Source organism: Pituophis catenifer, unplaced genomic scaffold, assembly GCF_029215685.1.
Source record: "Pituophis catenifer annectens isolate HBS135680 unplaced genomic scaffold, rPitCat1.0.hap2 SCAF_11, whole genome shotgun sequence".
Lineage (NCBI taxonomy): Eukaryota > Metazoa > Chordata > Lepidosauria > Squamata > Colubridae > Pituophis > Pituophis catenifer.
Genome location: NW_027256891.1, coordinates 6,346,846 through 6,363,882, shown reverse-complemented (window position 1 = coordinate 6,363,882; position 17,037 = coordinate 6,346,846). Strand labels below are relative to the sequence as shown.

The following is a 17,037-nucleotide window of genomic DNA, read 5'->3' as shown; positions in this document are numbered from 1 at the left end:
AATGCATACCTTTGCATGGATCCGAAAGTGAAAAATTGAAACAAGTTTATCAATTCTGTAACATCCTTTAGAAAACAACTCCATCTTCTATCATCAACATCTACCGGTAATCCCTTTAAAAAATGTGTTTACTCATTTTGTACTTAGTTGTACTTGGGCTAAACTGAAATGTGAAATTTGATTTAGGATGCTATAATTATACCGCCTTTGGATTGTAAAAAATTGAATTGTACAATTAATTGTATTTTAAAACCCACACTTGCCAATTTTAACAAGATTTATGTGGAAATGAGACGATTAAGGTTTAGCTGAGTATTGTCCTACTTGCTTTCATGTCATCTATTTGACACGGATGGCCTCGTCCCAAAGGGCATGACTTAAAGACACCCCCCCCCCCCAAATCACCCCATTAGTTGTGCATCCATGCAATAAGTCTCCCCCACCACCACCAAAAAAAATCTGTCTTTCCATTTTCCTCACTTGGAGAGCAAAGATTTCTCCAGTGGGCACAAACTGAATTTGCCAGAGAACCGAGAGTTGTTCAGACACAGCAGCTGATGGGGCCTCGGAGAAGTTCTTTGAATGAGATGGACCAGAACAGGCAACCTTCAGTGTGTGAGGATGTTCAAATGCACACAGCGCATTTTCCTTGGAGCAGCTTGTCAGTTAACACTGCAAACTACAAAACTCACTCATGCAATATAATTGCTTCTAAGTTTGAGGGACTTATTTCAAACATAGGACCTTTTGGATTCAAGAAACAGTATATATCCATGCAAAAAGTATGCACTTCATGTAAAATACACATTTTTTTTAAAAAAAATCCCAGCTTTAAAAAAATTACTTAATGCTTACTTATAATACAATCTGCTTTTTACAGAATTCTTCAACCACATATTCAATGCAATTGCCAAAACAATCTACAGATTGGTATACCAGAGCGGGAAACTATTCCCATAACAGAGAATATCTCTATAGGATCATGGGTATCTCCTGCAGGACATTGGTTTGGTGCAGTCAGTATTTCTCTCCAGGAATTCAAAGGGATACCATGCTAACGCCCTGTTCTCAATTTGGCAACAATCATAGCTGCCAACTGTTGTGCATCAGTCATGTGTGGATTCTTCTCCATCACAGACAAGACGATGCCAGCAGGAAAAATATTACAGAGATTCTTATAGGTCTGGTACTGATGCTCTGGGATAACGCGTGGTTCGTGGGGCTCCCCACAAACCCCAATCCAAGGGTTACGCCAGAGTTGCTCCATCTTCTCAGGCATGCTCCTCACCATGACGGGCTCATAACATGGCTGCATGAGGCTGTTGCTCAAGGGATAGGAATGGTAAGAGTAGGCATCGGTTGCACATGGTAATGGATCCCAGCTGGCGTGTTGCTCTCGACAAAGGGGGGGTCTCCTCTGCCGAGTAGGGTTACTTTCATAAAGTCTCGAATCAGAAACACTATCCATCCTTGTCATAACCAGTGCACGGCTCGGTTGGGCCGTAGCTGATGATTGGTGAACGTTTGGAGGCCCTGGGTAGTCCCCTGGGCAACTGGATCGTGCCCCAACAAAAGGGTGTTGGACGTGTAATGCTAAATGAGAAGCTGAATGCTTGCGTGGAGTATGTTTGGGCCTTTCAGTGCTATAACTCTGAACTCTAGTTAAGCTCTCGTGATAGCCATGAGAAAAAGGCTGAAGTCGGTTTTGCGGTGGAATTCGAGGAACTTTAGTGTGATCCTCTGAACCCACATCTCCTACACCCAGGTACAGGTCGGTATACGAAGAGTAAGAGTCATCACTTGCATGGCTTAAGCAACTGTCAGGACATGGGCTTGAATTTCTTGAGTAGATACCTTGGTCTAGATCGACTCCATAATAATCTGTGTTATGGATGTTGCTAATGTTCAAACTGGAAAAGTCATTGAGCATAGAATAATAGCCATGGTCTCCCAAAGATTCGTATTTGGGGTATGGGTCCGTGTAGTTGATCGAAGCCCCGTGACTGTTGGTGACCAGGATTGGAGGGTAGTGCATGCTGGCCATGTGTTCTAGGGAGGATTTCTGATGGGTGAACTGAGAAGAAGACCCAGGCACAGGGCTACTCGCTGACCGAGCGTTTAAAGCCCCAACTGCATGGCTTTTAGGAGGTGGAAGCGTTGGGACACTTAATGCCGTAACAAGAGATGGGACAGAGCTTGCCTCAGGCTTCCGCATTATCGACAGCCGGTCCTCCGGTTCCACCACCACAGACCGGATGCTTGGATCAGACTGGCGTTTCGGAGGATTGCGCTTCACTTCTGAAATGTTCTCCCCTCCTTTGCAAAGGGCTGGCCCTGAACCACATTTGGCCAAGGCACCTTCACTCATGGTTTTCACCGCAGATAATTTTGCACTGATGCGAAGCTCATCTGCGACAGATCTCAAGGGCTGGTTTGTCCGTTCAGGGTGGTAATATTTACATTTGTGCCCATACGTGCATTTTTTCCCTGGGGGAAAAAAATCCTCTCTGATTAGGAATGTTCTTTGCCAACTATATATCTTAACTGGATAATCCTAGTGAAATCTTTTGCTCTTACCACAAAAACATAAAGTAAGACATTGGTATTTTCTTACATCATGATAAAAGGTCCACAATTTTCCTTATTAACAGATCCAAATTCTTGTCAAGGTTTTAATCCGAGTGACAATGCTCCATGAAGGCAGCTAGAGCAGACCTCACAAATAAATATATTCATTTATAAATGTTCACTCAAAATGAGATACAGCTAAATTAGAACACAGTTATGTTGTGATAGTATTATTCTAAGTGATCAAAGAGAATCATTAGGATCTATTCCTATCTAAAAACAAAATGAATGAAGGTGAATATACATGTTCCAGGATAATGCTGCAGGATCCAATCTGGGTTGGTCACCAGGACCAGAGGCTTTGTCTTCCAAACTTTCAGACTTGTGCTGGAGTCCATCTTCAGGGAACTTCTCTCTAGCAGAGTGTGTGCACAAAAAGAGCCAGAGTAGTGACTGAAGCCTGGAAAACAGGCCCCTCATCAGGCAACAGGAGTACTGATTTACCACCAGTCTATCAAATACTTGCAAGGCGAGGGCTGGTCAGCACAAGGAAACAACAGTCAATGACTTAAAAGCCAGTCATGGACACACCCCAATCTACATCCAAAAAGCCACTTACAACAGGCACTATAAATAGCACACACAGAACAGCACATACTCTGCTACAGAGAAGTTCCCTGTGCATGAGCTCCAGCATGAGTCTGAACGCTCAGAAGACAAAACCTCTGATCCCAGTGACTGAGCCAGATTAGATCCTAAACAAAATGAATTTCTTGGCTGTAGATATAATTGAGAGAGGCAAGAGAGAGCAGAAAAACTAAGGCTTTACCTTCAAAGATCATGTTGAATGGATCAGGTGGCATAAACTAAAGAAATAGTATTTCTATGCTGCCTCCCAATTTTAAAAATTCAGAGTAAATTCTTGATTAGCCAATAAATTTAAATTGTATTTTCTTCAAAGCTGTACTACTTTACTACTACTATTTTGCATTATGAGATGCAAAATAATAATATAATTATTCAATAAATTGATTGTTTATTTTAATATTCCCCAACCTGGAATCTTCCAGAGATTCAGGGAACTACAAATTTCCAATTTAAAAAAATGTTAGCTATGCAGTCTGAAAGTATTCCTCAAACCTTTAGAGAGGGGGTCACCAAAACTTGGTAACTTAAAGTTTTATGGACTTCAATGCCTAGAATTTCCCAGCCAACGAGAACATAAATTTCTCCAAATCCCTCCAGTAACCTACTCACCATAAGGGCATGGTTGCTTTTTGTGTTCTGGTATCACTGGCTTTTTCCTTAAGAAGTTTTCAAGACTAGGGCCATGGCGTCCCAATGGATCATCAGGTGGCATAAACCTAGAAAAATGAAACATAGTCAAATTTAACTGCCTAGCATTAATCTCTTTGACAAGCTTCTAATTGTTACTTCTTGTCCTGCCTGCAGGTACTTTGGAGAATGAAAGACATGACAGTCTTCTAATATTTGAGGAGCTGTGAGAGAGAAGTGGGGGTCAACCTATTCTCCAAAACATCTGAGGGCAGGACAAGAAGTAACGGTTGGGAGATCATTAATGAGATCCAGCCTAGAACTCAGGAGAAATTTATTTATTTTATTTATTCAAATTTCTATACCGCCCTTCTCCTTTCGGACTCAGGGCGGTGAACAGCCAAGATAAAAACATCTATACAAAACATCACAGTTAAAAAATAAAGTTAAAATAATTTATAAATTTGGCCCATAATTTAAAACTTGTCAATTAAAATCAATATTAAAATTTTAAAACTAACCCTAAAATCAAGACAGACTGGCTAACTGGAAAAAATGAGTTTTTAGGGCCCGACGAAAAATCCGAAGGTCGGAGATCACTCGTATCTCTGGGGGTAGATTGTTCCAAATTTCCTGTCTGTGAGAACAATTAATCAATGGCTTGCTTCCAGAAGTTATGGCTGCATCATTATTGAAGGTTTTTAATAGATTGATTACAGCCATTTGCCAGAATTGTGTAGGGTCTCCTGATTTAAACAGATGGTTGGACTAGAAGATCTCCAAGGTCTCTTCAAACTCTGTTATTCTGCAATCTATAAAGTAACTAGCATCTAGTGGTTAAGAAGGTTACACAATATTCTTACATTAAAATTGGCCATGACACAGATTTATATATTATACTTGTTAGTTGTAAAGTCGTATCCGACCCATCGTAACCCCATGGACTACTTTCCTCCAGGCCTTCCTGTCCTCTACCATCCCCTGGAGACCATTAATATACCTATATAGTGCATACTGAACACAGACTGATGGTGATTTAAAATAATGTTGATGTCAGCGTTCCAAATTATGATCTCTTTCAGCGCTGACATGAAATCACAGAAAGACAGTTGTTGTTAGTTGCGAAGGAGTGTCCAACCCATTGTGACCCCATGGACAACGATTCTCCAGGCTTTCCTGTCCTCTACCATCCTCTGGAGTCTATTTAAGCTCACGGCTACTGCTTCAGTGACTCAATCCAGCCACCTCATTCTCTGTCACGCCCTTCTTCTTTTGCTCTCAATCGTTCCCAGCATTAGGCTCCTTTCCAGGGAGTCCTTCCTTCTCATTAAGTGGCCAAAGTATTTGAGTTTCATCTTCAGGTTCTGGCCTTCTAAAGAACAATCAGGGTTGATCTCCTCTAGGACTGACTGGTTTGATCGCCTTGTAGTCCAAGGGACTCGCAGGAGTCTTCTCCAGCACCAGAGTTCAAAGGTCTCAATTCTTTGGTGCTCAGCTTTCTTATGGTCCAACTTTCACAGCCATAGATTGCAACTGGGAACACCATAGCCTTGACTATATGCACTTAGTTTATGATCTTAGTTTTCTTAATGTTTAGTTTCAAGCCAACTCTTGCACTCTCCTTCTTCACCTGCATTAATTCCTCTTCACTTTCTGCCATCATCTGCATATCTGAGGTTGTTGTTATTTCTCCCAGCAATCTTAACTCCAACTTTTGATTCATCTAGCCCTGCCTTTCTCATGATGTGCTCTGCATATAAGTTAAATAGGCAGGGCGACAGTATACAGCCTTGCCGGACTCCTTTCCCAATTTTGAACCAATCAGTGGATCCATGTCCAGTTCTCACTGTTGCTTCTTGACCTGCAGACAGGTTTCTCAAGAGACAAATAAGATGGTCTGGTACTCCCATCTCTCTAAGAACTTGCCACAATTTGTTGTGATCCACACAATCAAAGGCTTTAGCATAGTCAATGAAGCAGAAGTAGATGTTTTTCTGGAACTCCCTAGTTTTCTCCATGATCCAGCATATCTTGGCAATTTGATCTGTAGTTCCTCTGCCTCTTTGAAATCCTGCCTGTACTTCTGGTAGTTCTCGATCCACATACTGCTGGAGCCTAGCTTTTAGGATTTTAAGCATAAATTTACTAGCATGTGGAATGAGTGCAATGGTGTGATAGTTTGAACATTCTTTGGCATTGCCTTTCTTTGGAATTGGAATATAAACTGACCTTTTCCAATCCTGTGGCCACTTTTGAGTTTTCCAAATTTGCTGGCAAATTGAGTGTAGCACTTTTACTGCATCATCTTTTAAGATTTTGAAATCTTAGCTTAGCTGAAATACTGTCACCTCCACTAGCTTTGTTGTTGCTCAGATTTCCTAAGGCCCATTTGACTTCACATTCTAGGATGTCTGGCTTGAGGTCAGTGACCACCCATCGTGGTTATCAGGGACATTAACAAAACTATTGTTGCTGAGTCTCAAAGCAGCAACCTTTACTAACAAGCCAAGATCACAACCACTTTTGTAGTTTAGCAGTAGCGAATTCAGAAAGCAGCTTCTGCCAATCAATCTTTACTTTCCACGTAAAAGTAAAAGATACCTGAAAAACAAGCAAAAAATGCTAACCAAAAATCTAACAGGATTGGAGCCTTTTCTCACTAAAGAGGAAAAAATGTTATTCTAGCTTAGAACAAAATCTATGGAGAAAGAAGAAGAATTGAAGAATATAGGAAAACTTTGAGAACAAATACTTAAATCAGTTAACTACTATTTACGTTGTTCACAGACATTAATTCTTGGCCATGCTATTTTCAAATACAGGTAGTCCTCAAATTACGAAGTTCATTTAATGACCAACATTACAATGGCACTGAAAAAAGTGATTTATGACCGTTTTCAAACAACCATTGCAGCATCCCCATGGTCACATGATCAAAATTCAGACGCTTGGCAAGTGGTTCATATTTATGACAGTTGCAGTGTCCGGGATCACATGATACCATTTTGTGACCTTCTGACAAGCAAAGTCAATGTGGAGACCAGATTCATCTATTAACCATGTTACTAACTTAACAACTGCAGTGATTTACTTAACAACTGTGGCAAGAAAGGTTGTAAAATGGAGCAAAACTCACTTAACAACTGCCTTGCTTAGCAACACAAATTTTGGGCTCAATTGTGGGTGTAAGCCAAAGACTATCTGTAATGAGAATGTAATGAGAATCGGAATTAGACAATTAGAGAGGAAACCTCTCTAAGGAAGATTTGTGCACAGCACATGAGGGGAAATAGCGTACTTGTCATTTACAAAGGAATACATAAGCAGCCGTTCCTCTATGAATTTCTTCCATTCTGGTTTCTCATTCTGAAGGTCCCGGTAATTGTCATTGGACACAATGATGCCATCAGAGTCATAGGCCAACTTCACTATAAAGCGGTCATCGTAGCAGACGACTCGTCTCCCTTGCACTCTCCGTGATGGGGTGAAAACAAGAATTTTTTCCTTCTCCAATCTATGCAAGATTTCTTGGTCTGCAAAATTGGATTTACATAAGAATGTTAAGATCAAGGTACTTGGATAAAGAGCATTTATTACGGTTTGTCACTGTTGGCAGTTATATAACTATAGGGATTAATGTGACCCATTTGGTTCATTGAGTTTATTTAATTCTTTTAGTTCAGGATTCCATAACTTTTTTTCAAGTTCTAGACCACACTTTGCTTTAAAAGTAAAAAGTAGGCTTGAATTGATTTATATTTAAATTTAGTTAATACTTTCTATATTATATATGCAATCATGTTTCAGTTTCTCACATCAAAAAAGTACTTTTTGATAAGATAATTTTCTCTGGGGCCACACCCAAAGTTTGGGGAGCTTGTGAAGCAGACCAATGACTTACTTGCTGTAGAATCTAAGCTACATTTAAGGATTCTAAAAGAATTTTACAGAAGTTACATATATTTATATACTTAACATTTCTAGTTCATATCGTAGTCATCATTTCCCCATGCTATTAAGTTTTTGTCATAATTTATAGGATAATTTTAAAGAAGATATTAAGCGTGATAAAATAGTATCTTGCCTATAGTGAATTTCTCATGAAACCAACTACTCTAGAATGATTTAAACCTGTAATTAGGTTTCCTCTGGCCTTTACCCATCAAGTATTTTTCTACATTTGTTTTCAAATATTTAAGGACCTTTGAAAAGGTAGAGAGTAAAATAAGAACATGGAAAAGTACGAACTTAAGGCAGAATAAATAAACTGTCATTCACATATTGCTCCAACTTCTGAGGAGCTCACTGAGAGCAAGCCAGTAAAATTCAGTACAAATCATCTACTTTGGAAAGTGTGATTATTGCCAAGTTCTTATATTCATCCATTCTAAAGTAAGTGTTTACTATATTTTTTGGAGTATAAGATGCACCAGAGTATAAGATGCACCTTAATTTTTGGGGAGGAAAACAAGAAAAAAATAATTCTGCCTCTGCCTACCAGCATCAGGATCAGCAGTGTCCTCACTTCCACTTGGATTTTGATAACGAGTAGCACAGATCTTTTTATCAGTTTAAAACAAATCTTATCACTCTATTTAACTGGAGTGGGCAGTATGGGGTGGGGTATGATTGTCATGGGAACAGAAGAGGGACTTGGCACCAAAGGCTTCACTCTCGAGATGCCCCCGTCTTCCTACCTATAGGCGTTGAAAGCCTGGCTTTCTTGCAGCAAGGCCCGATAGAGACACAGTACTTCAGTCCTCCTGGACGCTGCCATCTCATAAACATGGTGCCAGGCTTCCGGCAAGTCCCCTGCGCCTTTGCTGCCTTGGTCGGAGCCTGATTCTGGAAGCGGCCTGGGGAAGCGCGGAGGTCGGGACTTGCTTGGCGAAGCAGGCGCTGCACAGGGGGCATAAGGCAAGGCGCTGCCACCCAAACACACTGTTGCTGTGATCTCTGCTGCCTGGAGATCTCCGCTGCCTCCCCGATTCCAAAAATGGGGCATGTGGAGGCAAAGAAAGAGCATTGCGTTTTCAGGCAGTTCCAGGCAGAGGAGATCGTGGCAACAGTGTTTTCAGGTGGCAGTGCCCTGCCTTACACCTCCTGTACAGCGTCCAGCAAGCCACCAGTTCCTTGAAGATGCAAGCCCATTCAGCACACCCGAAGCCTGCAGGTCGTCTGCACGGACCACCCTCACCCTATGCTGTACAGCAGCTATAGAGGCAGAAATCTTGGGAGGTTAAAGAGAAGTCTACTGCTGTAGGGAGTGGAGATCGCCAGTCCTTGCACAAGTTGTGAAGGCAGCTGTCAGAACTGCTGGAGCTGCTTCCAGGCAGACCCTGGGAGAACTTGGAGCTCTCAGTGGCTAAAGGGGAAGAAGTAAATTCTGGGCACGTTGAGAACACACACTCCTATTGCTGGAAGAAGGGCTGCTCTCCTGCAGTCCCCCTCCCCATCCTTGCGTCTTCCCATGCGCCTGCAGTCCTCCTTCCTCAGCCACTTTCTCCTCCCAAACAGTCTTCGTGCCCAGAGGGGCTCCATCCGCAGCCGAGGTTGGTTCCCCCCCACTTGCTCTCTTAAACTGAACTGCATTGAGTAGCTGGGGGGACAGCGTGAAGGAGAAACGTTTCAGCTCCCCACAGCCGCTTGGCATTTTGACCGCCCGAAACCGATCAGCGCCGCCTCCGCAGTGGCCAGCTGTTGCTGTCTCCCAGGATCATTTATCAACAAGTCAGAAAAGCAGTGCAGTTCAGTTTAAAAGGGGGGGGGGAGGAAACCAACCTCGACCTTCTTCCAGCAACAGGAATGTATGTCTTCTCAATGTGCCCAGAGTTTTCTTCTCCTTTAGTCACTGAGGAGGAGGGCGGGGGAGGAAAATGCCGGAAAACACAATGCATGGAGGCGATACTCTTGCGAAGCGGGCACTTCTACATGAGAGGCGTAAGGCAAGGTGCTCACCGCCCAACCTGCCCCTTCTCCAGACGACCCAGGCTGAGGGCGGTCGGCTTCTGCTCCTGGCCCGAGAGATGGATCTGGTCAGAAAGAGAAGGTGATACGCACCTTCTCGTTGGGTGGAGACAGCAGCCATGAATGGGTGTTCTCGCCTGTTCAGCTTGAATGACTGAGTCTGTACCAAAATTAAGCTCCACCCTTGTTGCTAAGATTATCCAGCTTTTTTCTCAGTCCTTTAGACTGGACAGACGTCTCGGGCTGGATCTCTTAACCATCTTCCTTTCTACCTTTCCTGGTTGCTGTCTTTGACATTTTGGACTTTGATTCCTTTTATTCTCATCAAACTGTGGGTTGCTGAGAACCTTGTCCTCATTGGACTTGGTTCCTTTCCCCTGCAGGTTTGCTTGCCTGGGAGGAGACATCCCCCTCCCCATTTCACCGGCTAGCATTGCTCCGTTGAACTTGCAGGCATTCCAGAGCACCATGAAGGCTTTTCTCCTGGAGGATTGGGGTGAACGTGGCAAGCCGGAGATTTGGTGAGGAGCTTCGCGCTCCATTGAGAGCTGCGCGGACGGCCATTGCTAATTCCATCGTGCACGAGGCCGTCCACTGCTTAGATCAGCTGCTGATTCCACCACTCCTGCCTGCCTAATTATCAAAGAAGCTAGCCCTCCGCAGTGAGCATTCCCAGCTTGACGACAACGATCTCACAGGCAACCACGTTGTTTGCTGTCCCAGGAGCTTCGTGCTCAGTTGGCTTGCTGCTAGCCGCTATTTCATCATCAGGAGCTTCACACTCCATTGCCTAACCGTTGAGGAGTTGATTTGGGCGTCAGGAGCTTCACGCTCCATTGCCTGGCCTCTGAGAGCTGTTTTGGCCATGAGGAGCTTCGCACTCCGTTGCTTAACTGTTGGTCGCCATTGATTGTTCAGGAGCTTCGTGCTCCGTTGCCTGGCCGTTGGGCACCATTTTGTGACCTTCCGGAGTTTTGGGCTCCCTGGTCTATTACTGGACTCCATTGGCACCTTGTGCTCAATTTTTTCTGATAGCACATTTGCGCTTTGCAGTGGGCCTCTGTGTTTGGAACTGGGGGGGGGGGTTCCCATTGAATTGTCTCTCCAGCAATCAACTGCCCTGAGTGCCTCTTTTTATCTGAGGCGGCCATTTGCAATTTGCCTTGCCCCAAAAGGGCGTAGAGCCTTTTATATTTGTCATAAAGATGCCTAAGGCACTTTCCAAATCAAAACATGGCCGGAAGGCCGGGTCTACTGACCAGTCAGATAGGATGCCTTTGAGCACAGACCCAGGTACTTCTCAGGCACCTTCTATCATGGAAGTGTCCTCCAAGGGCAAAAACTCTCATTCCCATCATGCCCCTCGCTGCCTCAGCTCAGCTGCCACTAGAGACGAGAAGCGCAGGGATCAAGCCTTGCAGAAAATCTACAATAAGGCCAGCAAGAGTAAGGGCCCTACCTCACAGGAGCTTCCCCAGGTTCCTCCCTCTGTGATGACACCTGACCAGGTCTCTCTCCGGGATTGTCCCATATCTGTTTCCACTTCTGGATTGTGGGGAATTACTATGCCCTCAGCTTCTACTCCTCCTCCTCTTCCTCTAGAGGAATCTGCCGAGGCCGTTCCTGGCACACAATAGAGAATGTGTGCTCCCTGATAACCTCCCTGATAACCTCCAACAGATTTTTTCCAGGGCTCTTCAGATGTCATTAGAAGCTGGCTATCTTTGTCCCGCCAAAGATCCTTCTGGAAGGTTTCTAATTCTCCTGTGCGGGACATCCAGGATGATCTGCTATCCTGTCTGGAATCGGTGTTGTTGGCTCTTTCACACATGACCAATCCAGCGACTCTTGACGAGGTCAACCACCTGGAACCGGACTTGTCTGATGATGAGGGCCTCAAGCCGAAACAACCGGTCTTTACTGGTCTTTTCCGCCCAGCAGTTTTTAAATCTTTACTCTTTAAAGTGTCTCCTCCCAGGCAGGCAAGTCTGCAGGGGAAAGGAACCAAGTCCAATGAGGACAAGGTTCTCAGCAACTCACAGTTCGATGAGAATAAAAAGAATAAAAGTCCAAAATGTCAAAGATAGCAACCAGGAAAGGCTGAAAGGAAGGTGGTTAAGAGACCCAGCCCAAGACGTCTGTCCAGTCTGAAGGACTGAGAAAAAAGCTGGATAATCCTAGCAACAAGGGCGGAGCTTAATTTTGCTACAGACTCAGTCCTTCAAGCTGAACAGGCGAGAACATCCATTCCTGGCTGCTGTCTCCACCCACAATGGAGAAGAGAAAGTGAGACTGCGGAAAAGGAGGAGGAGGGTGCGTGGCTCTGTGAATTGCTTCAGGGAATCGGGGAGGAAAAAGAGCATTGCCTCCATGCATCATATTTTCCGGCGTTTTCCTCCCCAATTGCCCGAAGCAATTTGCATGCTTTAGAACTGTTAGGTGGGCATAAGAGAGATTTAATAAGCTTAGATTAAATCTAGTGAAATGAAAGGAAACCATATGGGGAGGGGGGTGACGAAAACACGGGTTTTCTCCAAATCATTGGGACTTCTATTCATCAAAATCCTTAAAAATTCCAGAATTCATTGACATTTGCTGTCATCTTCTTTCACTAGATGGTGCTTGTTTGTAAAATTAGCTCCTCTGTCAAGTGAGCAGCAACTTTTCCATCTAGAGAAATGTATGAATGAGGAATTCTAAAGAACAGCAAGAAAAAAAAGTGTTAAAAGAACTCTAAATTAAAGCTTCAGAAACTCAAGATAATGCTTGTCTGTCACATTTGGAGTCAAGATAATGGAGTCATTTTCATCCTTACAGCAAGGCTCTTAGCAACAAATGATATTATACAGTGTTCCTGTGATGGGGCCATGACTTTTCTGGCTTGTAGAATAGGCCTCAAAAGCCCCTACTTCAATCTAAAGAGATGGAATGGGATTAAATCCTTTCAGTATCTCTTTCTTTCCTACTAAAATGCCACCAATACTCTGACAACTTCTTTTCCCCAAAAGGACTTGCCAGATGAAGCTGATTGAAGCTATTCCTGAAGTTATGAAATATTAAAGCTACTTCCCCAAATGATTAATAAATTCTTCCAGCAATTTGCAGAATATTCTTTGAACACAAAATTTTCCCCATTGTGCCCTTCCTTAATTCCATTTTGATTTCCAGAAAAATCAGTCAGGGGGGGGAAAGGGGGGACACTGATACTACATTTGTGTTAATTTATATCCCACTTTTAACAAGGCTCACAATATATTAAAAATGAGTACAGGTAGTCCTTGATTTACAAGAGTTCATTTATGAGTGTTCAAATTACAATGGCACTGAAAAAAGTGAGTTATGACCATTTTTCATACTTATGATTGCGGCATCCCATGGTCACATGATCAAAATTCAGATGCTTGGCAACTGGTTCATATTTATGACAGTTGCAGTGTCCTGAATTCGTGTGATCTGCTTTTGCAACCTTCTGACAAGCAAAGTCAATTGGTAATTGGCAATGATTCACTTAACAAAAGTGGCAAGAAACTCATAAAATGGGGCAAAACTCACCTAACAAACGTTTTACTTAGTAACATAACTTTTGGGCTCAATTGTGTTCATAAGTCGAGGACTACCTGTATAAAGTGGAAACTATCTTAAGCAAATTGAGCATTCAATAAACTAGAATACAAAATAAGTACCAATTAACTCACGTGGTTCAAAATGTTCCTCAATGCAAGCATTAATATAGCCCATAAGATTTAAATGGTCATGCAAATTTTTTCTATTATATTTTGCAAAAACAGTATGTATGTCTACAGTATTATAGTAGACAGAGTAACTGAGTCATCCTATTGGAAAAATCCTCATCTTTGATCTTAAAACAGTTATGCCAGTCCCAAAATTGTTACCTGTAATTGGCGCGTCTGGTCGACTCTGTTCTTTCCTCCAGGTTGGCACAAATACTGTTATATCTTTGTGACCTTTTTCCAGAAACCAATCAACAGCTAGCTGAATCCCTCGACAGGAAAATCCTTCTTTATTTCCATGGCTGAAAACGAACAAAAATAATTCAGATTATTTCTGATATATCTTAATGAAGATGGCTGAGAAAAAATTTAATACATAAGGGAAAGGCGTTTATTAAAATTTAGGAGATAGTATTAAAGATCTAGAAAAAAAACAGAAAAACTTCATTCTCGCAAATGAAGGCAAATATATGTGTCCTAGGATAATGTTGCAGGATCCAATCTGAGTCGGTCATCGGGACCAAAGGTTTATTCTTCCAAGCTTTCAGACTCGTGCTGGAGCCTATCCTCAGGGAACTTCTCTGTCTCTAGACTATACGCCCATTCTGGAGAGAGAATGGCACACAATCTGGAGAGAGAGAATTTCCCTGAGGATGGGTTGTAGACGAGCTCAAAAGCTTGGAAGACTAAATGTTTGGTCCGGTGATCGACTCAAGATTGGACCCTACAAACTTCACTCTGTTTTCTTGCTGGCTGGGGAATTCTGGGAGTTGAAGTCCACAAGCCTTAAAAGTTGCCAAGGTTGGAGATCCCTGTTCTACAATGATGAGATGTCATTGAGATCCATATAGTTCCCTCCCTGATGACATATCGGGCTGTCTAGACTTGGCTTCTTACCCAGGCCATCGGGTAGAGTGGATGGGACATCAGCACCACCACCTTGTTTGTGAGATTTTATGTCTTCTGTGTTGCCACATTGTTTTTTTTAAAATCTGTTTTGATTAATTCTCTATATCTCTTGTTTTTGCTATTTTATTGTGAGTCATCCAGAGTCAGCTGGAATCTAGTGGCATCCAAACAGAATAAATTTGTTTTTATAGTATGCCTGAATCAGAAGACTCTGGGCAGATTATTACTGTGCCAGAAACAGTTCAAGGTGCACTAGCTCTAAATGTCTGTCCCAAAATGGACACCTCCAACAATCAACTAGGACAGAGGTCCTCAACTCCTGGGCCATAGACTGGCACTGGTCTGTAGCATATCAGAAACGGGGCTGCACAAATGAGTGAAGTCCCATTTGTGCACGTGTGGGATGCAGGCAGCGTGTGAAGCCATGCTCCCTCTGATCCACGGAAAAGCTTCTCTCCACAGAACCAGTACAGAACCGGTATATGTCCCAGGTACATAAAAGGTTGGGGGCCGCTGATCTAGGGGTAACAGTTCAATGGGACAGGGCCATAGGAGTGCTGCATAGACCTCAGGAATAAAAAGTTCAATGTACAGGGATATAATAGAAAAGGACTCCCATATGGTCTACATCTCCCTAATCTTCAGTGAGGAGGGACACTTTGTGGGCATTTTTAGGATGTTCTCAGTGGATGGGCAGATTCAAACCTTGTAAGGTAGTATAGATAGTCCTTGACTTACAACAGTTCATTTAGTAACTATTCAAAGTTACAACCACACTGAAAAAATGACGTATCACCATTTTTCATACTTACAACCATTGCAACTTCTCCATGGGCATATGATCAAAATTTGAATGCTTGCCAACTGACTCGTATTTATGAAGATTGCAGTGTCCCGGGATCATGTGATCCCCTTTTGCGATCTTCTGACAAGCGAAGTCTATGAGGAAGCCAGATTCACTTAACAACCGTGTTACTAACATAACAGCTGCAGTGATTTACTGCAACCATGGCAAGAAAGATTATAAATGGGACAAAACTCACTTAACAACTGTCTCACTTAGCAACAGAAATCTGGGGTTCAAATGTGGTCCAGAACTATCTGTATCGGATGTACCTGGATATAGAATTCAAAATTTGCCATTTGAATCCATTGTTGTATATTCTTATCCACATTTGAAATAAACATTTATCTGGATGCTGATTTCCTTCAAGGGTTTTTATGCAAGAAAAGAGGGGCGCAGGTGCAACAAAAACAGCACAAAATTATGAATTACCTCATTGCTACATTACTTCCATCAATTACGATCGGCCTCAAGTTGTCAGAACTGTCCACAACATCCTCCTCCAGGGACAGCTCGGGGCTGGTTACCTCCTTGGCAGCTGTTCCACCCGTGGGAGCAGTGCTACTTCCAAGGCTAGCCGGCCCTTCATTCTCAGCCTTGTTGCCAAGCCTCACAAGTTCAGCCAAAATATCATTGATGAGAGCATCTGCCCCCAACTTGTTCAACACAGCTTGAATCTGATCCCCTGCGTAGCCCAGTTTTAAAGCGAAATCAATTTTCGCTTGATATTCTTTGTCTGAGTTCACTTTACCATCTTCCAGTTTTAAATCCTGAAGAAGGCTGCTCTGGGAGAAGCTGGGCTGATCCAAGCAAGGAGAGCGGCAAAGCTGCCGGTGAGGCTTGTGGAGGGGAATGTCCTTCTCCCTAGGTAGGGTGTTGCTGGAGCTGTTCTTGATGCAAGGCTGCTCATTTTCACTCTCGGAGCTTGTCCATTCTTCAGATTCGGTGCTGCAATCCCCACTGACTTGCTCAACAGTCCTCTCATTTTGGGAATGCCTCTTCTCCATTTTCAGCCTTTCCACCATAGACCAGGCCGTCATCACGTTGACCTTCTGGTGAGATACCCTCAAATTGCTCTCAGTGCCAAAAGTGCTTGGAATGTGTGCACCGCTGCATCATCTTGTGGCTTGCTTCTTAAACCAGTCTTGATTTTTGAGAGTCACAAAAAAAATTGCACAACTTTTTGGCAGGGAGGGAAGAAAAATAAAATAAAAGGGAAAAAAAAGGAAATTAGTGACAAGTAGCAATCTGCCACAATAAGAAAAGTTAAAAGATAAGATGAATGAAAAATGGTGGATAAAGGATTGTACATTTAAATATGTTTATGAGAAATAAAAATAAAAACTTTTTTGAGAAAAAAGAAAGAAAAGTAAATTAGGTCTCAAATCCAGATAAACTAAAAGAACCGCTCGCGCGGAAATATATCACACCTCAGATTATGCTAAAGCAGAAGTGCATAAATTTAGTAGCAGCAAAAATCATACCAGTTTTTAAACAGCGTATTTGATGCCATACTACAAAGACGAGAAGTAGCATTAAAAGTGGTTCCCTCATATAAAAACTACAAGTCTCATGTTTTTCTTATACACTTATACAGGTAGTCCTTGACTTGCATCCATTCAATTAGTGACTACTCAAAGTTACAATGGAAACGAAAACAGTGACTTACAACTGATCCTCACACTTATGAACGTTACAGCATCCTCACAATCATGTGATCAAAAATCAGGTGTTTGGCAACCG

General features: G+C 42.7%; 1 protein-coding gene across 1 annotated transcript; it reads right to left on the bottom strand.

The window, feature by feature from the left end:
- Nucleotides 1-163: 163 nt before the first annotated feature.
- ZC3H12B (zinc finger CCCH-type containing 12B) lies at nt 164-16,391 on the bottom strand. Its single transcript, XM_070952140.1, has 5 exons — nt 15,727-16,391; nt 13,704-13,843; nt 7,142-7,376; nt 3,826-3,932; nt 164-2,487 (listed from the first exon to the last, which is right to left on the bottom strand). The coding sequence occupies exons 1-5, from the start codon at nt 16,332-16,334 to the stop codon at nt 1,055-1,057; spliced, it is 2,523 nt and encodes an 840-aa protein (XP_070808241.1). The 5' UTR covers nt 16,335-16,391; the 3' UTR covers nt 164-1,054.
- Nucleotides 16,392-17,037: the final 646 nt, after the last annotated feature.

Bases quoted from the DNA above. Each gene is read 5' to 3' on its own strand.
- ZC3H12B (XM_070952140.1), bottom strand. From the start codon at position 16,334: ATGACGGCCTGGTCTATGGTGGAAAGGCTGAAAATGGAGAAGAGGCAT. The intron at 7,377-13,703 runs GTAACAATTTTG...CCAATTTTGCAG, and splicing joins ACCAGACGCGCCAATTACAG to ACCAAGAAATCTTGCATAGA. The intron at 2,488-3,825 runs GTGAGTAGGTTA...TTTTTCCCCCAG, and splicing joins AAAGCAACCATGCCCTTATG to GGAAAAAATGCACGTATGGG.